General features: G+C 39.6%; 1 protein-coding gene across 1 annotated transcript in view; it reads left to right on the plus strand.

Moving 5' to 3' along the window:
- The first annotated feature begins 1,756 nt into the window (after window positions 1-1,756).
- Window positions 1,757-22,555, plus strand: part of LOC106938424 (rho GTPase-activating protein 44-like) — a 30,501-nt gene continuing 9,702 nt past the window's right edge. Inside the window, exons 1-18 of the mRNA XM_015020464.1 lie at window positions 1,757-1,765; window positions 1,824-1,943; window positions 2,987-3,063; window positions 3,179-3,290; window positions 4,026-4,102; window positions 5,394-5,511; window positions 6,737-6,805; window positions 6,899-6,980; window positions 8,352-8,479; window positions 8,859-8,970; window positions 12,189-12,270; window positions 12,360-12,440; window positions 14,117-14,230; window positions 14,446-14,537; window positions 14,675-14,855; window positions 17,646-17,663; window positions 19,154-19,342; window positions 20,843-21,376. Coding sequence (XP_014875950.1) covers window positions 1,757-1,765; window positions 1,824-1,943; window positions 2,987-3,063; window positions 3,179-3,290; window positions 4,026-4,102; window positions 5,394-5,511; window positions 6,737-6,805; window positions 6,899-6,980; window positions 8,352-8,479; window positions 8,859-8,970; window positions 12,189-12,270; window positions 12,360-12,440; window positions 14,117-14,230; window positions 14,446-14,537; window positions 14,675-14,855; window positions 17,646-17,663; window positions 19,154-19,342; window positions 20,843-21,376 — 2,195 coding nt within the window. The remainder of the gene's footprint in view (window positions 1,766-1,823; window positions 1,944-2,986; window positions 3,064-3,178; window positions 3,291-4,025; window positions 4,103-5,393; window positions 5,512-6,736; window positions 6,806-6,898; window positions 6,981-8,351; window positions 8,480-8,858; window positions 8,971-12,188; window positions 12,271-12,359; window positions 12,441-14,116; window positions 14,231-14,445; window positions 14,538-14,674; window positions 14,856-17,645; window positions 17,664-19,153; window positions 19,343-20,842; window positions 21,377-22,555) is intronic.

The following is a 22,555-nucleotide window of genomic DNA, read 5'->3' on the forward strand; positions in this document are numbered from 1 at the left end:
GCCTTGGTGGGCGGGTTCTCAGGGCCGCTCAGGAAGCTTGGTGAGGTGGACCCAATTGATTTGCTGCTTATTCTTGGTCTGTCAGGACAAGGCTGTTAAAGTTGTTGCTGTTCTTTATAGTAACTCAGCCTGCGTTGAAGAAAATACCGGCTCAATTTCCTTAATTATGTTTGTTGTACAACTTACTCACTTCAGGCGTTGGTTCTGAAAACTTCAAACAGTTTCTTGGCTGTTTTTAGTCACCTTTAGGCAGTAATTATTTTGTAGTTCCTCCTTTAAACATGTCCTGATTTACCCCCCGGACCATGTAGTCAAATTCTATAAAGGCCTGATAATGAGAGCTTTGTTTAATTCAGGAATGACCCGGATCTAAACTGTTTCATTTGGATTCTGACTGTTTCTCAACACCTCTTGGCATGTTTTCCTTCTGGATTATCCTGTTTTTATCTCCATCCATCCATCTTCTCATCAACTCTAACCAGCGTTCATGTACCTAGCTAAAGAATAGTGTTCCCACACCATGATATTGCCACCGCCATGCTATGGGGTGAGTCAAGGGATTTTCCATGTTGGTTTTCCATCAGTGCTGTTGCAAATCGACCAAAAAGGTTTGGTTTTGTTCTCCTCCTGAGCACCTTCTCCAAAAGGCAGAGACGGTAGAAGCCTTTTCGGCGCCCTGAGTGAATAACCCGACTAAACAATCCCTTATCTCCACCCTAAGAAACACTGAACCACAGACAGAAACCTTGGTGTGCACTGTGGCTCTCAGCCATGAGATACACGCACACCTACAAACTTTAGCCAGGACTGGCTGTGCTGGTTGCTGGGAGACCAAAGGAAGGTGTACATTCAGGCTGAAGTATGAACAAAAAATATACCTGTTACTATTAAAGATAAAGTGCAGAGGCTATAACATTGATGGCAAAGATGAGAAAGAGGCTAGAGCAGCAGCTCATGTTTGTAATGCTTTCGAAATTTTCACATATACTTGCAAAAGTGTCCACAGTTTTCCTGCAGCCCAAAACCCAATGTGAGATGTTCCTGTTTTCTTTCTATACCTACTGAGGCCATGACAATGACAATCTTGTGACAAGGACACAAAAACATAACCCATATGTAAAATGTCTAATATGCTTGATTCTGTCTGCAAATGTATCCTCACAGAGTGCTACGTCGGGACAAATGAAATACATTTTGTATTTTCATCTCATTTATTTCCAGCCCAGACGTTCTCAGCTGTCATTTTTCCACAGTAAGGATTTTCTCTCATCTCCTAACAGCATCCTCTCTGTCTTGTTTTCTTTTCCAGAGCTGAAAAAACAGAAGTTTTGAGTGAGGACCTACTGCAGGTACTAATAAGTCTTCATCAAATACGTGCGAGCGCTTGAGCGAGCGTCTTTCTTGGGGAAAAAAATCACTATAGGTGCAAAGTATTAGGTAATCATGAAATTACTTTTTTTTTTTCCAAATGGCTCCGTGAGCCGCCTTCAGGCAACTGTAATGAGCGCAGAAATTGAAATTTTCTTCAACATAAAAGGCTGAACGTCCTGAGTGATTGATCCGGGGCGCAGTATTGTAATCGACCAGATTAACGATGCCTTCGGTGGCATCAGCGTCTGCTCCACTGGGTTGGTTTAATAATGAAATGAAAGGCGTTCAAGCGCAGGTGGAGTAATGGTGTTTATATGCCAACATAAAACAGCTACAGGGTCTAAATTTATTTAAATCTTACCATATTTTTTTTTTTTATACCACTATGACCTGGGTCGGACTCGAGTCGTTCTGACGTGTGTTTTCTGTATTGCTGTGTGTATTTGCTTCAGGTCGAGAAACGACTGGAGTTGGTCAAGCAAGTTTCCCACAGCACACACAAGAAGCTGACCGCCTGTCTGCAGGGTCAGCAGGGTGTGGACGTGGACAAGAAGTCTGTCAGGTCGCCCTCGGTGAGACTCGAATGCCCAAAGGATGCTAAAAACATTAAACTGTGTAAAAAGTGATGCTTCTGGACAGATTTGATTAAAGCTGGTGCTTGTGCAGACTTTATTTTCGCTTCAAAGGGGATACAGGTTTTTGTTTTTTATATTTTAAAGGTTGGATTATGGATTAGGAATGTTGCTCGCTAAACACTGTTTAGAGAGAATCGGAAACAAATTCTTGTGGTCAGAATAATGCTTTGATTTGTTATTTGAGAAAATGTCTACAAAATGTTTGGTAAAAACAAACCTTAAAAAAGTTTCAGGACACTTGAAGAAGAAAAAAATCAATGAAGAACAAAACAAAAACACCTTTCAATGGGATTTAACTAAATGTGGTTTAAGTATTGATTTTATTACTAACTGTAAATATTGAATTTCACCATTGATTCAGCCTTTCTATATTAAAGCTGGTTGTGCAATCAAAGAAATAATAGAAAGATGAAACTGATGAGTTTGTCTAGTAATAAAAGTGTAAAAAACAGAATGTGGATGCCACACTTTTATTTGGCAAATTGACATATTCTTATTTTTTAAATATCTAGTATATTTCCCAACGTGGCTCATTACCCAGGGTGACACAACCAGAGGGGCGCTACTATCACTTGACTTCCACAATTTTCCTGTTGATTATTTTTGCCAGTTCAGCCAATGGGCTAGAAAAAATATGGCCATGCTGGCTAAAGTATTTCGTCTCCAGCTTTATTAAAGCGTCAAATCAGTTTTGTTTTTAAGGAATCAGGACGGCATTGGATCATCTCCGGCTCAAAATCTAAAACGCTTTGGCCAGTCTGACGTGAACTGGAGTATTCTCCACAAATATGCTTTCAAAACTGAGAATCATTTTATGACAATCAGGGCCACCGTAAAATGCTGGTGGAGATTCTTTGAATGCACCGGTTTTTCTGTGCTGCCTACACTGATGTGTTTCATGTGTTAATCACAGTTTTCGGTGATAACCGACACGTTTCGCTGTGAAGGCTGGCTGACTGTTTCTGCTCGTCTCTTGTCAGAAAAAGCTTCCTCTTACAACACTTGCACAATGTATGGTGGAGGGGGCGGCCGTGCTGGGGGACGAGTCTCTCCTGGGGTGAGTGCTCCGATACTGTTTTGATTCCCCCGTCACAACATTTTTAAAAGAAACCCCCAGTGAGTAGAGACTGCGAGAACTTCTCTGACTAAACGAGTTTCGCCTTCGGATGCAGGAAGATGCTGAAGCTCAGCGGCGAGACGCAGGAAAAACTGGCTCAGGAGCTCATCGCGTTCGAACTCACCATCGAGAAGGATGTGATCGAACCGCTATGTGACCTAGCAGAGGTAGACATTTTATCTAATGTCTTAGTTTGAATTCAGGAAATGTAAATTATTAAAGACTGTATTGCAGTGTTGGACTGAGTCCATTTTCAAACTTTCCTAAAAAAAAGACATGGGTTATTCAGGATTACAGTCTGCCTAGACAGACTTATGATATTGTTTTATAAATGCGTTTAGGGATGACTTAAAACAGGCTGTTCATGCATTAAAAAAACTGCTAGCCTCTCACAGCTGAAAGTTACACAGACTGATGTCAGAGATTAGCAGAAAGCTGCAAGAAATCTCACTGAAGTTATTTCAGCCCAAAGAGGGTCTCTGAGCTTTTTTCACAGTTAGAATCCAGACTTTTGTTAGTATTTTATTATTATTGAATGAGTAAAACAATGTAATTTTTTCATTAATTCACTTTTTATGCTGGAAAAAAGGAGATTAAACATCATCATGTGAGAATTTCATAACAAAGACCTGATTATTTAATGAGGTGTGACCTATATTTCTTATATTTCTTAAGGTAAAGGATGCCAGTGAGTTAATCTTAGAATTTAAATTAAATCCAATGGGGATTCAAGTAAATATTATTTTCAATGCATTTGAACTTATAAACCAGGTTGTAGCAGAAAAACGATATTCTCAGAACGAGGAGCTCCCAGTGCTTGCTCCACATTTAGATAATTGTGAAACACATGCATGGTGGTGCCGCTAACAGTAATGAAACTGTTCTTTGCTCCGTCTTCTCAGGTGGAAATCCCAAACATCCAGAAACAAAGGAAACATTTAGCAAAACTGGTCCTGGACATGGACTCTGCTCGCACAAGGTGAGGTGGAAACATGCATGACTTTTATTGTTTAGGTGAGAGGGAATAAACATTACGGTTCCCAGTCTACGAACTGGGAAACTTTATCCCTGTGAACAAAGTCTCGCTGAAGTTTCCCACTGAATGTCACCAGGATTTGATTGCGCACCTGTGAACTCCTAACACTGCTCTCTGTGTTAAATTTACTCAGTCACCTGTGCTTGTTGCTATTTGAATGAGACATTTGCTCTTTATTATGACATTATTTAATAGTTTTGTTGCTCAGCACGCTGTTAAAGTTGTTCCTGTTAAACTACGAGAGAGCGCAGACTGATTCGTGCTCACACACCTGCTGTTAACACCTAACCCAAAATATTAAATTTAGGTTACATTTTTATAAACAAACACCAAACCATCACCTCAGACTTGCTATATAATTTCTGAAGCTTTTCAAATTGTTCTAAAAAGTAAGAGAGTGGCGAAGAAAAAGGTTTACAGTGAGTTGGAGCTGAGGTGGGTCACTAAAGAAGAAGAAAAAGACTTTTATTGATTGGCTAGACGAAGAGATTGAAAATAAATGAAGGAGAGAAAATGGAGGGAGTATTTCAAAGAAAGAAAATCTCAATAAAATACATAAGGTATGCAGCTGTAATGCGATAAAATGTGGAAGAAGGTCAAAGGATGACATTACTTCACATCATCCTCCGTTTTTATAATGAATTTTAGTTATTAGATGTTTGAATTATGAGTTTATTCCAATGTATTAGACAGCATAGACAGTAACTTAAAAAAAACAATGTAAATATTTCCATGACATTTTCAGACCATATTTTCATTTCTTTCTTTAACTCCTGCTGACTTATTGTTGTATCAGACTTATCATCAGCAGTGACATTCAGGATGTTATTTTCCTCGCTGCGGTCAAGTCTGTCGGGTTTTTTTTTTTAAAGTGACCCAAATATGAAGCAATTTCTCCCATCATCCTCCTGTGTGCTGAACTCGTCTGGCAGCGCTCCACATCATCTGCACTCGGACGGAAAATCATCCAACTATGCAGAAACACAGACGGAGGGACAGAACTAGGAAAGGAAATAGCTTGAGTTTAGGAGACAAAACTATGACTCATTGTTTTGCTTATTTTAATAAATCCGTTGAATTTTTTTTAGATTAGTTTTCAGGAATAAAAAAAATCAAAAGCATCTTTTGCCTTCCTTGTAACAGTTTTAAAAACCTTAGAGATGCGTAAGATATTTTTGAACAACATCGCCAACGTATATACTTTGTAAACACCCTGACATACTTTTTTGCCCAGGTACTACCAGTCTAACAAATCCTCGGGACTATCCAGCAATCTGCAGCCAACAGGAGCCAAGGCCGACCACCTCAGGGAAGAGATGGAGGAGGCAGCCAACCGCATGGAGATCTGTCGAGTCAGTGAATATTATCTTAAATGTCAATGAGAGATAATTGCAGTGCTGTGAAGGACTATTTGCTTCCTGGTTGGTAGTTCTTTTCTGATTTTTGCTCTGTTGTCGCAGTTAATCGATTCAGATCATCAAACTATTTTTAACGTTGTACAAAGATAGCCTGAGTAAAAACAAAAAGCTAATTTCAAATGAAGATTTTAATTATTAAATGGGGGTAAAAAAACAAAAAACAAGCTATTCAAACTATTATGTATTTGGAATGTTCAGAGTTGCTATGGTAACTGTAGCCTGGGGGAACAGATCATGGCCGTTGAAAAGTGACAGCTGATCCGGTGAAACGCCTCCATCTTCTTCAATGTTGTGACCAAAACATAACACAAACCGAACATGGCCCTCTGTGGAAGAGGAAGTAAAAGGCCTGTAGGATCAGGGAGCCTTGAATTGAAACTGTCTGACAACATGAAGTTGTCAAAAAAAAAAAGTCTCAATATTACCTCACCAGTCCAGTGACCAGCTGAAAGAAATGGAGAAAACGTGGAGAACCTTCCCAGGCGAGACCACGCTAATAAAACTTGTTGAAAGGCTGTAGCTCCTTAAAACTGGAGTCAGATATTCCAAGTCTAGACTGAAAATGTTTTATCATGATCTTAAGCAAGCTGTTTATGCTCAAGAACCCTGGAGGGTGAGCTAAAATCCCCCCACATCATTGTAAAATTCTCGTTACCAGCCGTTACGCCTGACGTCAGCTATTACTATCAAGGGTGGCACAACCAGTTATTGTTAGGAGGTAATTGTACTTTTCCCCATAGGGACCGGTTGATTTGGATAGATTTTTCCTTTAGGGAATGAAATCATCACTTGAAAACCGCACCTTGCATTTATTTTCTTTAATATTAAAATATATTTGATCCAAAAGAAGAAATCTGTAAGGGGGTAACTGCTCCTTTTTTTAATAGCACCATGTTTACCTTGAAGGGATGCTTTGTAGTGACAAACAAGCTAAAGTACATAACTTATAAAAAAAACAAAAACATATTGATTTCTAAGCCCTTTTATAAATACAACATTATAAAAGGGATTGTTTTGGAGCCTTTCATTTATTACATCAGTATTTTCACTATCCTCCAAGGACAACTTCCATCATAAAAGCAGGTTATTACTGTCCATATTTGCCTCCAGTTGGTTTGTGTGATTCTGTTGTCTTGAAATGTGTTTTCTGTCTAACCAGGACCAGTTATCAGCCGACATGTACAATTTTGTGGCCAAAGAAATAGACTATGCAAGCTACTTCCAGACAGTAAGTCCAACACCTGCACAAGCTGTGACGCAGGCGTCCAACCAGCCCACGTCCTCCGCTGACCCTTTGGTCTCTCTGTGCCTCTCTGCCCAGTTGATAGAAGTCCAGGCAGAGTACCACAGGAAATCATTAGAGCTGCTTCAGAGTGTTTTGCCGCAGATCAAAGCTCATCAGGGTGAGTCTGAGTTTACAGATTGTGATTCTGCCTCTCTCTTAGTGTCTGTTTAACAGTGACGTGTACATTATAAAGTACTGTTATCCAAAATGCAGCGTTTGTTGTCATTTAAAAATGGGAAAATTAAACACAAGTAGAAAAAGACCTAGGGATGTAGCCTGTTAGAAAACTGGAAAGTAACTTTGCAGTAAGACAAACCCAGAAAAACAAGATTTGTGCTCTAAAATCACCAACTTGCTTATCCAGCATAAATATATAAGTCTGACTCATTTATTTGGAGAATCGGTAAACTTCATTTTGAAGGATCAAATCGTCCTCTTCTTGTTCACTTGGTTATCTCTACAAGGAATTTAAAGTCCAGTATTGATCCTGTTTACACAAGATTTAGTGTCTTATTTTGAAAATAATGTGGTGATTAATTTTCAAAGCATAAAAAAACCCATTGAGATTTTGAATGCTTGTTTTCTTGTAAAGTCACATTTAAGAGCCCAACACTGAAACTTTGATGAGAATCTGTAAATTTATCAAATCTCTGTGTAACACATGTGCTCTAGTAATATTCAAATATGAGTATTTTATTACGTAAGGTATCTGACTGCATTATGTTTTAAGTTTGCATCATATGACTCCCTTGTTGATCCCTGCTGTAGACCAACTGGGAGGCTGAAAGCAGCAGTAATCCAGTCATGAGACTGTTTTTTGAAGAGTACGCGGTAACTTCATTTTGACAGTGTAAATAAATCCCTTTTTCATTGCCGGTCTAAGCGGATTAGAAATTTGGATTATTTTATCATTTTAACCTATGAAACACCAATACGCTTATTTTTGAAGAGCATCCCTGAGCGTTTCCTTGAAAGTACCAACTTTAAACCAAGAGCCCCAACAAATGGGAGCTGAAAAATATCTTTAAACTGTCAGTGGCAACAAGTATATGTCTCCCACTCTTGGTTATTTTAATTCATTAAGTGTTTATAAGAAAGGCCACATTTGAGAGAATAACAGTAAAATTAAAGAAGCCGAGTTAGAGGTGGAGAGAAGTTTTAAGCAGTAAATTAAACATTTTGTAACTGGAAACTTTTAAAGGAAGTTTTAATTATGCTGAGTTCAACCGATGTCCTAATAATGTCAAATGGCTACTATAGTTATAGAAAATACAGAAAAATGCTTGAGATAATGAATTAATTCATACAGCAAATTTTCCCAAATACTGATCCGTAGCAATCACTGGAACATGGCGGGATCATTAAGGCAGAGTCAGTGCTGTTTATCAGAGTTAGTGTGTGTTTGTTAGACTTAGTGTGTGTGTGTGTGTGTGTGTGTGTGTGTGTGTGTGTGTGTGTGTGTGTGTGTGTGTGTTCGTGCGTTTGACAGAGACCTGGGTGGAAAAACCATGCTACGGGAAACCATTAGAGGAGCACTTAGCGCTCAGCGGGAGAGATATCGCCTTTCCTATTGAAGCCTGTGTCACTATGCTGCTGGAGTGCGGCATGCAGGAGGAGGTAAACACGGCACACGCTTTCAAAACGCATCTACAGAAAGTGAAGCATTATTGTACGTTCAGTCAGTCTTAATTACTGCCGGGACTCCTAATGAGATTCACACTTAAACGTTTCACGGCTTGGGGGTGGGGAGGAAATCCCTGTTGGTTTAATTAAAAATCTACAGCAAGAAATTATCCAGTTTTTGCATTTTGGGGATGCAAAGCTAAAACCGCTTGACCACAGCCATTTAAAGAGAAATCAATCAACTTTGCAGTTTAGGATGACAAAATTCACCTCCTGACGTCTCTCATCACTAATAGCAATAATAAAACATGTTACCCTGCACGTTTGCCGAGCCTGTCTTCAGCTGTCACAGTTCGATGTTTTGGGTTTTCAGGGTTTGTTCCGAATCGCTCCTTCGGCCTCCAAGCTGAAGAAGCTGAAGGCGTCTCTGGACTGCGGCGTGTTGGACGTCCAGGAGTTTTCTACGGACGCACACGCCATCGCAGGTGAGTAAGCAACACTAATACAGCTTATTGGTAAAAATATTTAAAAAGCATGAAGATAAATTCATCTTTTATTACAGTGGTATAATCTTACAGGAGGAAAAATGACGCTAACAGTCCGTGATAAATAAACGTAATTGAAGTATTTATAAAATTTTCACTATACTCTTTTTGTTCTTTGGGAACTTCTAATTGTTAATCTGGGAGATTCTGTTTTCTTATGCCAATTTATCTTAGCTGCTGTTCAAAATGGGAAAAACAGGAGAACAGATCTTTCCTTTTTCATGTACATTTGCATCTAAGCTCAACCTTTGGACGGCGAAATGTCGTATCTTCGAATCAAGCCACCCATTTAAGAGTCTGTGCCTCTTGTGCAGAAATGAAAAGAAAATGTCTGATAACATCCACATGTAAGTAACATCAGAGAGTTTTCTGCAGCTGGGAGAAAAGAAAAAAGATCAGTTTTCTGTGTGCCGCTGTCACTTCACTGCTTTTAAATCAGAACTATGAGGGACTACAAAAGAAAGTAAAGCTTTCAGGCTATTAAGGTGCTGTTATTGATTTTTTTTTATGACAGTACTGCTTTTTCTGCTGCAGCTGACTGCTGCACAATGCTGCTGTCAGAGAAAAACACATTTATCAAGAATAAGAAAAGCTAGGAGACGTGTTCTAGCCTTAAATCGATATTTTTAATTAAACTGCTATTGTTTAACAATCTCCCTTACCACAGTAAACATTCACTGGCATGTTGTTTTGATTACAAAGTGATCGAAAAACTGTAAATACATGAAAGAAGAAATTAGTTACTTAAATATTTGAATGAATCATCAAATGCATCATGAAATAATTAAATGCAGAGATCATTAATTAAAATTTTTATTCATTTTGCATAATTGGGATATGCAGTTATGATTGTTTCCAGTGTTTATTATTCGGTTCATATTTTGTCACATTGTGAATTTATTTTATCTGCCAACCATTTTTAGGTGGCTAACGCTGCTATTGACAAAATGATCGATCTGCAGGTAAACTGCTGCGGTCAAAGGTTAGGTTCATACCAGTGAAAGTTTACATTATTTCATGATCAGAAAATATAAAATAAATGAATAAATAAATGCTGAAATGATATAAATTTTACATATAGAGTGACTCTGAAAGTCCTTCAAACAGCATCGGATGTAAACCAGAAGGAAAAATAGTTTAAAATATTTTATAACGTAACACAGCTGCTCTTGTGCTGTGTTATTGTAAAATTTAAACAAGCTCAGATCATCACCATGTTTGACAGATGTTACGGCACTTCTCTTCACTGTGATATAAAACTATGATGTGGACTTTGTAAGTTGTATTAAAACATAGCAGAAATGAAAACCTTTCTAAAATCTTCCAGTTAATTCAACCTGATTAGACTTAGAGTGATGACTAAAGCAACAAAGTTTTTACATCAGTCGCTTTTTTCATAACATAACCCATTTGGAAATAAAACTGAGGTCTGTGCAAAAGCCATTTCTAGTCAGTTCATAAGGAGAATTATGCTCTTTTTGTCTTTGTTGGAAAGGAAAACACATTTTCTGTGCATTCATCAGAAACTCATTTTCTCTGTAGCAGCAGCAGCAGCAGCAGCAACATCAGTTGAATTTAGACACAGCTGAGCAGACTTAAAGGTGCATGCAGCCGTTTCCCAGTGAGGGATGTCCTGATGTTTGTCATCAATCGTACTCATACCTTTGGGAAATGAAAACAGCAGAGCAGAGAAAAGGAAAAGACGAGCTGGAAAGGAGCCCAGTCAGCCGACACCTGCTGTCAGCCACTGTGGGAGAACTGTGTTTTCTGTTGCTTTAATAGTTTTACTGCTGGTGAACAGGTATTAGGACAAGATTACAAAACTAACGCTTGTTGCACCAATATAACTATGAACATGTCTGTTATATTATATTATATTATTTTATATTATATATTATACTATATATGATATTTTATAATATAATATATATATATATATATATATATATATATATATATATATATATATATATATATTATAATGAATATAAGGTTATATATATTATAGTCACATTTTTATAATTTATAACTGTATAAATTATACCCATATAATATTGACTTATTTTCAATAAATTCTAAACTAAAAACCCAGTTCCTGTTTTCAAAATTGACTGTGGCTACATTGTCTTTCTACCCAGGAAATAGAAAGAATCAAATGCGTCCTTAAAACCCCTAAATTAATTTGTAACTAACATTCATGCTGACTTATGACCAGTAGTGGGCCTGAAGTCCCAGGAAAACATTTAAATGAAAAGTAAAGAAGATATTCCGTCTAAACCTTCTTAAGTAATAAAGTTGTTTGGTGTCATGGAGTAGGAGATGTGTTTGTATCTATGACACGTTTTAAAATGGAAAAAAAAAAAGTTTTCATTCTCATTAATGTTTACGTCTTGTCACACCATGATCACCGTCGGCCATCATTTCTCGCCATTATCTCACATCGGCAGCAAAATGTCATTAATGCATCAGAGATTCGTGGAAAATGAGGAGGCTCATTTTCTCCTCAGCATAATTATGTTTGAGGTGAAAATCATGTGGGTGAAAGAACGTTTATAAAATAGAGATAATGGGGCAAATTTTGTCTCTTCAGAGAGACATTCAAAGGGAAAATGGCAAAGAAACAAATGGAAAAGGAGCTGAAATGAGAAGCCCTGGAGGTTGCAGATCGCATATCAACAAGCCACTTAAATGATAAAAGTATAATAATGCTTTCTCTCTCTCAGTCTGCTCTGCTTTGTTTAGATGTGACGAACATAAAAAAAGGGGAAAGCAGCTTCAGAGTTGATTATGTTAATGTAAACAAACTCTCTTTTCATTTCAAAGCTGGAGCTTAGTTTCAGCAGAGGTGGAAATTAAATAGATACAAACCCTCATAAAAGTATTCATGCCACTTGAACCTTTCATGTTTAGTCACAGCACAGCAACAAATTCAATGTATTTCACTGGCTTTATGTGGCTTTATGTAGCATAATGCAAGAAGTGTCATAATTTAGCATGTGTTATTGTGCTTTAAGTGCAACATGGAATAATACTTTACGATACCCTGTAATGTTATGCGATAAATACGTTTTCCCCATGGGCATATTCTGCATCCATGCATACACAATCACACTAAATGCATGCGATGCATTCTTACTGTAGTTTTATTCTCCCTTCAGGCGCTTTAAAGTCGTACCTGCGCGAACTCCCCGAGCCACTGATGACCTTTGAGCTCTACAATGACTGGATCCAGGCCTCCAAGTGTGTATCTTCACAGAACAACAAGTTCAAAACGTGTTTTCTTACATCTGTGTTCAAATAACTGACAGAGTTTTTCTTTTGTTCTGCAGCATCCAGGACCAGGAGAAGAGGCTGCAGGCTCTGCTGGGCGCCTGCGAGAAGCTGCCGTGTGCCAACAACAACAACTTCAAGTGAGTCAGATTTTGAAGTTCTCCTCCTTCGTTTTGTGATTGTACCTGTAGGTAATTACTGCAATACAAGTAGAAAAAAAAATACAGAAAAGGATTTTGAGTGTAAGACGTAGCAGGAGAGCAGAGGGATGCATGCAGCTGGTGTAACATCTCCCATTTATTCACTTGAACCAGCGGTGTCAAGCTCATCTTCGTTTTGGGCCAAATCAAGATCATGAATGCTCTTAAAGGGCCGGTTGTGCCAGAAAGTATTGATAAAACCTGTTCACAAACTGTTAAAATATCAATGGATTCTTAAACTTAAATAATATTATTGAACATCTTTTCAGTTCCTTCAGGATTTTGTGGTACTTTTGGGGGTTTTTTGCAATAAAAAGGGTTTGTGGTAGTAATTTGGAAATATTTGCGATATTTATTTATGACTGTAAAAGCGACTTTTTATCACTCGCTGTATAGGTCATAGACTATAATCTGACATCAATTAAGGCTGAGGCAGCTGTTTGGTACAAGTTAGAAAGTTTTTGACAATTTTTGAGAAAAATAGCAATAAACTCCCAATTATTAATGCAAAGAAGAGCGGGGATTCGTTGATTTTGCCTGAATTTCCACGATAATTCTCACTTTGCTGGTTGAATATGTTGCTTTTCATTTGATAGATTAGTCCAAGCTACGCATTATTTTGTAATAGGAGATATTTTATTTTGTTTTTACATTATTTTATGAGGAACACACCCTTTCTTTAAATATTCTATTTCAATATATTTAATCCCTTTACTGATACAAAGATTAATTGTAAGAAAACTGTAGGTTTAGGCAAAATATTGAAATCCGATGATGGAAAAACAACTGATCCTGAGTTCATCAGGCTTAGTTAATTTAGAGGTAAATCTGGAAAATGAAATGCGGCTTTTTTCAAATGACTACTACTTCCAATTTCTGTCATATTTTTGGTTTTAATCCTCGCTTTTAATCCTGAGGGAAACGTCTCCAGCGGCTGTCTCACGAACAACTCGCCGGGGTTTGTCTCGCGATCAAAAGACGAAAGATGTAAGCCGTGATGAGAACGACGAGAGGAGGAGGAGCAGGAGAGAAGCGCGGAGCCGCAGCTCTTGTCGGGCTCGTTTTGAAATCTCACAAATAGGACGATTTTCCAGGCAGTGCTCCTGAATGCGGATCTGTCAGAAGATTGTTGCTCACAGCGATGAGCCGCTGGATGGTTCGATTGAGCAAAGCGCAACTCGGATGAATCACAGCCAACTTACTGGTTTCCAACAGCACAAAAATGCAGTTATTCTCTGGCGTTAGCAACTGAGTTCAAGAATCATCAGTTCTTCTGACTCGACTTTTTTGCGGCACGGTAAATCCTGAAATAACATCGAAACATTATTCAGAGAAGTGTGGAAATATTTTGCACATTTCTCCAAACAGTAGTCACTCACTTTTTATTAAAAAAAAAAGAAAAAAAAAAAAACGACACGTCAGTTTGTTTCATCTTCATTGTGTTAGTCAAGGCAGATTTTGAAACAGGAATGAGCGACGAGATTCTGACTGATTCAAGATTTTCCTTCTTGCAGGGTTTTCTCTAAATATTTAGTCTACTGAGGGCAGCTAGATGAGTAGTCAGACTTCTGCTGACTGCTGGAGAAAAATGAATGCTTTCACCCGTCTGCTGACAGGTATTTGATCAAGTTTCTCTCCAAGCTGACTGAATACCAGGACGTGAACAAAATGACGCCTGGAAACATCGCCATCGTCCTCGGCCCCAACCTGCTGTGGACTCACGATGAAGGGTGAGACACCAGCTAACCCGGAACCAGAGAAGTAGAGATCAAGGGGTCGATTACCGATCCACTTTAAGCAACTGTTCGCATGTAATATGAACAGTTAATCTTTCTCAAATACTCTTATCTTTTAGTTATGTAAATATTTTTTCGTAAGTGTTGTATGAAATGCTTTCTTGAACCAGAATTCCTCTACACACGCGTTTCCTGTCTGTTTGCTGCAGTAACATCACAGAGATGATGACGACCGTCTCCCTTCAGATCGTCGGCATCATCGAGCCCATCATCCAGCACGCCGACTGGTTCTTCCCCGGAGGTCAGAAAAGAAGAACCGGCAGATGATGAAGCGCAGTCTGGATTTTTATTTAAATTATTTTACAGAAGCTTGAATCCTGCTGAGTTTAATCTCTGAATTTTTCTTTCTTTGTTTATTTTTTATTTTTTTTGTCTTAGAAATTGAGTTTAATGTCACTGGGAACTACGGCAGCCCAGTCCACACCAACCACAACGCCAACTACAGCCTGATGCCGTCTCCGGACATGGATCAGGTGGACCGGAGGCAGAACGACCAGAGCCGGCGGCCGCTGAGCGTCGCCACGGACAACATGATGCTGGAGTTCTACAAGAAAGACGGGTACGAGTCAAATCAGCTGAACGTGTGCACATAGCTTATTAGTATTTATGCCTCTTGGACTTTTTAACACTTTATCAGGCTGCAGTCAAACACTTTCATGGGATAAACCGAGAAAAATACATCTATGGTCTAAGACATTATGTTTTTTACTAATAAAACCACAAAACGCTTTCATGCATAGCCTCCCAGACTAATGGTCTAGTCTGAACTTTGACTAGGCCTTTCTACCACATGAATGAGCCTTGATCTAAATCATTCCACAGTACTTTTGGGCCAGTCTTTTGGGGATTCTGACCGTTTCTCTTCCAGGTTTGCTACTTTTAGCTTCACTCAGCTTCCCATCATCACCCTTCACGTCTCTGCTGAAGTAAATAATTTCCACAGCAAGATGTCACCACCTCTTTGTTTTCAAAAAGTTTGATTCTCCCCACCCCCGCCTATTCAGCATAAAAAGATTTGCATGTTTAAAATCTGCCTGCAGAGCATTTCTGAACCCATATCTCCAGAACAAACATGCCCCGTTAATAACTGACTTGATAACATCCTGTTATTTAAAGTAATCATATGAAGATCTTTTATTTGTTGGAGGCAGTTCTATCTATGCAGTTCAGTGGTTTTTCTTGAGCTTTCTTGCTAAACTGTTAGCTGCCTCTTTAAATTAACGGTTGTCCAGTACAGCACTACATTCTAGACACATGTCTGGTTCCGTACGTTTGCGCACTTCGATCTGTTGCATGACATTTTCAGTCATGTGTTGAGGCATTTTGACGTTTTTCTCCTCAGCGGATGTTTGCTAGATCAGGTTGGTTGTTTGCTTGGGTTTTATTAAAAAGAAAAGTGAACTGGGAATGTTTTCCAACCTCTGAAACAGTTTATTACTTTGCAGTGAAGGCGGGGAAAAAGGAAGGGTTGGAGATGGAGTTGTAAAAGAATGAGACGGAGCCACATTAGTGCAGGATTTAAAGTTTTAACCAAGCTTATAGGTTTCAATGTGAAGCCTGCAGCTTTTGATCACAGAGAATGAAGCTTTAAAACGTAAATTAACCTAGAGAAAATGTTGCAAAGCAGAAATTTCTCGCCTTAGTGAATGATCCTACTTTGGATGTTGTTAAGCCATTATCCGCCTCTGAATCATCCAAAGTTTCACATTCTTACTCACCAATCTGACCAAAAAGGAGACAAAGTTTATTTCTCATGCCTGTCTCCAATAAGAAGGTTTCCCTGTGATTTCGACATGACCTCGGTAAACAAGCTGCTTTGCCCCAAGGCGGACAGAAGCGACTCACTCTGCATCACCTGCCCTCAAGCCTTCGTCGCGTTAAGAGACAGTTCGGGGGCTGAAGTTTAGTCTGTGAAATAACCATTCCCACAATCCGGGAGCCGCGGAGGAGGATTAGTGGAAAACCAGCCAGTTGCTTTCTTTCTCTTTCACCGCCTTTTTCTCTCTAATGCTTCCTTACACCCGCTGTCTTATCGGGGCCCAGCGAGGAGGCTGAGCTCTGCAGCCCAGGGACCGCGAGCAGCCGAGCTAATTAAACCTGGACTGATCAATGGAGGGAGCTCTGCTTCCAGTGGAAAAAAAAAAACACTCATCAAAAACCAGAATGAGGCTTCTAAAGAAACGTGATACGAGGCAGATGCATTCAGTCAGCGTCTGACTAATGGAACGGAGACTGCTGGGTTTTATCTTCAAAAGATTTTAGTTGCAAAAGTGCCTTTAGATACGAAAGTATTCGCACGCATTGAACATTTTCATATTTGGTCACATTGGCAGCCACAGGCTTCAATATGACCTGTTGGGATTTTAATGTGACAGACTGACATAAAGCAGTACATAAATGTGAAGAGAAAGGAAACTGCAGTCTGGTTTTCAGTGATTCAGAAAGATATGATGCGTGTTTGTAGTATTGTTTTATTATCTAACCCTGCTTTCACTTTTCTACCGAGTCCTTTTCTCTTTGAAAATGTATCATTTTCCCTCTATTTTACAATTTTGCAATTGTTGATCACATAAAATCCCAGTAAAATACATTGAAGCTTGTGGACGTAAGGCAACAAACTGGAAAAGCTACTGTATAGAGTGGATTCCTTTTGTTCATGAGGGTTAGAAACCACAACCATCCACAAATAGCTTAAAACTGCAAATACCTGAGACTTTCGAATGGTTTAGGTAATGTCTCACCACACAACATGCTGTAAAATGACTGCAGGGGGTCCTTAAAGAGCAGCCAAAGAAAAAAAAATCACAATGTTGTTATTTTGCAGTTATTTAATAGAACAGCATAGGATAGAAAAACTTTATTACTATTCTCCTTAATGTGCATTGTTTTAAAAACCCTAGTGCCACAACAACATCCTGTAAAGAGATATGGTTCTTAAATGTTGAAAAAGCACAAGCAAAGGCAAACCTTTGAGTGACCAGACCTACATAGAAAAACAAAACTTTAGAAAATGTACTGGGAGCTGCAGAAAGCCTTTCATTTTTTGGGGGAAATTATGTTGTATCCATCAGGGAAACACTGACCTAATTAGAGTGAAATAGAGCAGTAATTTTCTCCCTGGACTTGATGTCATTGAAACACTTAGAGTAGTGCATAGCGTGACTGTCGTTTGTTCTTTAAGTCTCTTTTTTTTTTGGCTCGTTTCTCTAATCCTCTCTTCTGCTGCTTCGTTTCTGCCCCTCAAGGTTTTACGTCTGCAACAGACAACAGTCAAACTTTTTTATTTTTATTATTTTTGATGGTCTTTGTTAATGTCCTCACGGTTCTTGTTTCTGTTTTAACACTGCAGCATAAGGAAGATCCAAAGGTAAAGTAAGACTTCGTTTACGTCTCTTACAGTCCCGTCGTGTTTGTCATAGCTGCACATTTAAAGGAGCTGACGGTCATCGGCCATTTGTTCTGCTGTTCAGGTGTGTCTAAAGCAACGCATTTGACCCGTCACAGAGCAGACTTTGTTTTCTGTGGTTACATAAATGCATCCCTTCAGTTTCTCACCCTGAACAGATATGTTCAGGTTTGAAGACTACCTTGACTGGAAACACTGACTTTTGTTCTCCTCATCTTAAAGCTGGCTGGACATAAAATATTCTGTAAATTCAGTTAAACTTACTTCACATACACTTTATCTGTAGAACAACTTGTCAGTTTTTTTCTTTGTTTTGCAGATTTGCTATTAATTATCTAATTGAGATCAAATCTTCCCTGCTGGTAACAGTTTTTTTTACACTTACAAAAATCAGCAGTGCAAGGATTTTTTAAAATCCAGACAAGGTTTCATGCAGAACTGCTGTATTAAACAGGCAGACTCACTTATAATGAGCCAGATCCTGCAAATTAGCACAAACAAACACGCTCAGCTCTGTGCAACAGTTTTACATTTCACTCAACTTCATGCACATGAAACTTGTGCTGCAGCAAATTCTGTTGTGGTGTCCAAACCCCCAGGAAGCTTACCTTGACAAAACATACAAGGGAGAGCAAGATCAGTATGTGCTGCATTCACTTGCAATGGGAAATTTAATATCTACTCATATAAACACTACTACATATGGCACACAGCAGTTTGCATATGGAATATGTTTTAATGTGGTAGATATGAATTAAACTTTTGGAAAACGAAACAATAAATGGGGCTAAATGTTTTTGGGACATAAAGCGTTCTGGATTTTTCAGCAGATATTGAAATCCAGATGTGTTGATTCTTCAAATCTTTAAATAGACTTTGTAATTTGCACATTTTATGTGTAGTGGATGTGAACAGAAACCAAAAGGATTAATCAGCAACTTAAACAATCCCATTTACAGTCAGTCATTTTCATTGTCACCACGATCCTCAGTTTGATCGTAGTTTGGAGTTCAAACTCTGGATCAAACATGGCTGAAATCCTAAACTAAAAACCTTTAAAAGTCACACAATTGTGCTGCTTGTGATGTCATCAACCCAATTCTCTATCTTTCAGCAGTATTTGTATTGTCAAATTACACTTTTTGTTTTATTACAGAAAGCAAACCGTCACTGGATGGAGTTTTTAAAAAAACACATTTTACCATCTAATAAAATTTCTGCCATTTTAAAGGCGGTAAAACGCCCAGAACAAGTCATCTCCTTTGGCTTCCAGGAGAATCTGCAGAATTAAATAGAGTAATAATTTCACTTATGTTAACTCAGTGCTGGAATCAGTTGTCCAGCGTCAGAACAAAAGCTGAATTTACATCCTGGAAGCCTTGAACTCGCTCCCTCCTCCAGCCCAGACCCTCCTGTCATATGATTGGCTGTGCATCTCTGTCCCACTGCAGCATGGGTGTCAGGGTGATGGACACTTCTTGGGTGTCACGCAGGGGTCCGTCGACGCGTAAAACATCCTCGACTCCGCCAAACGTGCACCCGTCGACCCCGTCCGCTGACGCTCCCATCCCCGAGCAGCCTGGGGATTTCTATGCGTCCCCATCCCCCACCCCTCCTCCCACTAGCAGCGACCGAGCCAGGTAAGGCCGCGGAGCCCCGCCCTCCTGTTCACCCCGCCCCCAGGCCTCCCACCTGCTGGTGCCGCCCTGCCCCTGCAGCCACACGAGGCTCCCGCCCAGCGCAGCAGAAACCAGAAACTAAGCCTACAGTTTGTCTGTGCTTTCATTCATCCTCTCACCCCCCAACGAACCTCAGTATCTCAGTTCTGATCAAGTGTTTTGCATTTTCTGTCTTTTTTTTTCTGTCATTTTTTTTTCTAAACTCTTAGAGTCCTTAATTTTTCACCGGAGTGATAAACTGCATATCATCACCTTCCTAAAATAAGTCTTTTTTTTTTTCTTTTTTTTTTTTTTGCCAAAAGTGATTTTGGTTGTGGCTTTAGGAAGATGATGACGATCGGAGTGAAACTTACAGATTTCACTCCTCTGTAAATTTAACTTTAATGTTGATTAAAGTGGATAAAAGTTAATTTCTGGTGAAGATAAAAGCATTTGCAGTGCTATGTAATAGTTTTTCCACCCCATTAACTATTTCTCTTCTTGTCGGGTTTCATCCACAAACATCAATATTAGTATTTAATGTCTCAGACAAAACAAACAAGTGCATAACTTTGATGTGAAACCAAATTAACTCCTTTCTACAAGTAATCTGTAAATTTTGGAGTTAATTTATTCTGATTCCCCTTAATAAAATCCAGTAGAACAACTTACCTTCAGAAATCACCTGTTTAGTAGATAAAATCCACCTGTGTGTTATTCTCAGTATAGATCCAGCTGTTCTGAGGACATTTTGGCCTATTTACAACATCATAAGTGGAAGAAAACATGATGAAACATGGTGGTGGCAGCATTTGGCTGTGGGGCTGCTTGCTTTCTGGAGGAGATCAGAGTGGGGGAAATGGGTGGAGCTGAAAACAGGGCAATCCTGGAAGAAAACATGTTCAAAAACCCCAAATACTCAGCGAGGACTACACTGGAATGGCTCAGATTTAGATGACCTAGTCAAAGTCCAGACCTAAACACAGTTGGGATTGAGAGATGCTCTCAATCCAGTCTGACTGAACTTGAGCTGTTGTCAACAACCTGCAACTGTTTCTCCAGTAGCAGTTAACTTAAATACAAACGGTCGCTAAACTTTTAATGTTTTTATTTAAATGAAACACTTACTGATTTCCTTCTACTCTGCAGTTATGCACCATTTTTTTTATTTCTCCATAAAATGAAATCCCAGTAAAATACTCTGAAGTTTGTGGCTGAAACGTGACACAATGCGAAAACGATTAAGGGGTGTGAATACTTTATAGACCTCCCTTTTCGTTTCAGTTTTAGTCTCAGTAACACATAAATCCCTGTTTCATCTATTTGTTTCCCATCTTTTTCTCTTCCAACACTTTTTTCCGATTTCCGCCCTGTTAATGGAACAAACTTCGATAACGTCTCTTTCTCTCCTGAAGTTCAAATAATTTGATGTACATCAACGGCTCAGTTTCCCATGAAACGCTGATATTCTTATCATTGCAGCTCAGACGATGCTTCTTCCAACTGGTCCGACTCCTGTTACGTCTATCCCTCCCCCGAGGAGGAGCGACCGCCTCCCCCTTATCCCTCCTTCTGTTCCTCCTCCTCTTCCTCCTTTTTCTCCTCCAACTCGTTCCCTCACCACTATAGCTACACCCGAGCACTGCAGAGTATGCGTCCCGCCGCTCCCACCCCTGAGTCCGTCGTGCCGCCCGGCCCGTCCCCTCCGCCACGCCTAGCCGGATGCAGCCCGCCCCCGCTGCCCTTCTCCCCGTGCCCGTCCCCCCAGCAGCTTGACGTCAACTCCAACCCCAAACCTAATTCTCTGCACCTGCCCAAACGGGCCTCCCTGCCCGACACCATGCATGCGACCCCGTCCGAAACGAATGGCTCCACCCTTTACATCAAACCCCCGCTCGTTCTTACCCGTCAAGACCTGTTCCTGGGCTCCCCTAAAACTCCCAACGCCCCTCTTTCTGCTCCCCCTCCGTGGGCAGCCTCTGCCTGTAGCCGGGAGAAAGGAGCCAAGCTGAAGAGGTAAATGGAGACCCAACTCGCTCCAACTTCCAACACGACTAACAAAAACCACAGAGCCAAAGAGGGACGGCAGTGAGGTCAGAGGAGGGTGTGAATAGGAGACCCTCTCCAGCTCTATTCTGTTTAGTTTCATTCATTTATGTGGTTTGCACCAGTCAGTCATGAATGCAGGGTTACTGCTTGCCTGGAAAAAATGGAGCAGGATGGTTTGCGTTTGATGTGTCTGCATAAGAATGGAAAACAAAAAGAAACAGTATTGAAAATATTTATGTTTGCAGACTTTTATAATAGTACTTCCATTGTTAAATCATGTTTCCTTCATTTATTTTTTCTTTCTTTCTTTCTTTTGTTCCATCATGTTTTTTTAAATCCTGGCCTGAATCAAAATATCAGCAGTTTGTGGTGAACTTTAGTATTTCTCTTTAAAAATATGCTAAAAGTGGACAGCTCTTCTAAAATGAGCAATAATTTGGAGATAAATGTTTAACACTTCCATGTCAGTCAATGGGTTCATGAGGACACCAGAGTCATCATGGCAGTTAAGGGGTTACAAAAATGTGCGTGAATCTTGTTAAAGCTTTTTTATCTTTTCAATCTACATCCACCTCCATCTTTAATGCAACCGCCATGTTTGGAAATTTCATAGCCATTCATGTTGCCTGGATGTTCAGGAGACGGTTGCCAGGCAACAAAGGGAATTCAAAGCTCCCACTGAATACGATCACAACAGTGGGTGATCATGAGTCATACACCAGTGAGCCCAGTAGGTCCAGTCGGATCATAACGTCAGCGTGAACACCGAAGAAACACCAGATGAGGATAATATTAGTGAGGGAAGTCGTGATTCAGTTTGACATCAGAGAAAACACAAACATTGTTTTACCAAAGGTTCCATTCTCAGCTTCGACTATCAGAGCAACGTTTAGCTGCTGGAAGTGAAAGTCTAGAGATGATCATCCGGGAGAATGTGAACTGGTTGCTCTCCGACCTTCAGGTTCTGCAAACGTTGGCATTCTGCCTGCACTCCTCTGTAAAAGTAAGAAAAATCCATTAAGCCAGCAGAGTTCATTGGAGATTTCCACACTGCCTGTGCAGCAGTGGCCACTCTGACACTTTGACATTAACCTGCGGTTCTTCTCACGTTACTCTGCTTATTATGGCTGATGATAAAAGTATAAT

Source organism: Poecilia latipinna, unplaced genomic scaffold (genome assembly GCF_001443285.1).
Source record: "Poecilia latipinna isolate Pla-1442-1.1 unplaced genomic scaffold, P_latipinna-1.0 Scaffold2589, whole genome shotgun sequence".
In the NCBI taxonomy this organism is placed as follows: Eukaryota; Metazoa; Chordata; class Actinopteri; order Cyprinodontiformes; family Poeciliidae; genus Poecilia; species Poecilia latipinna.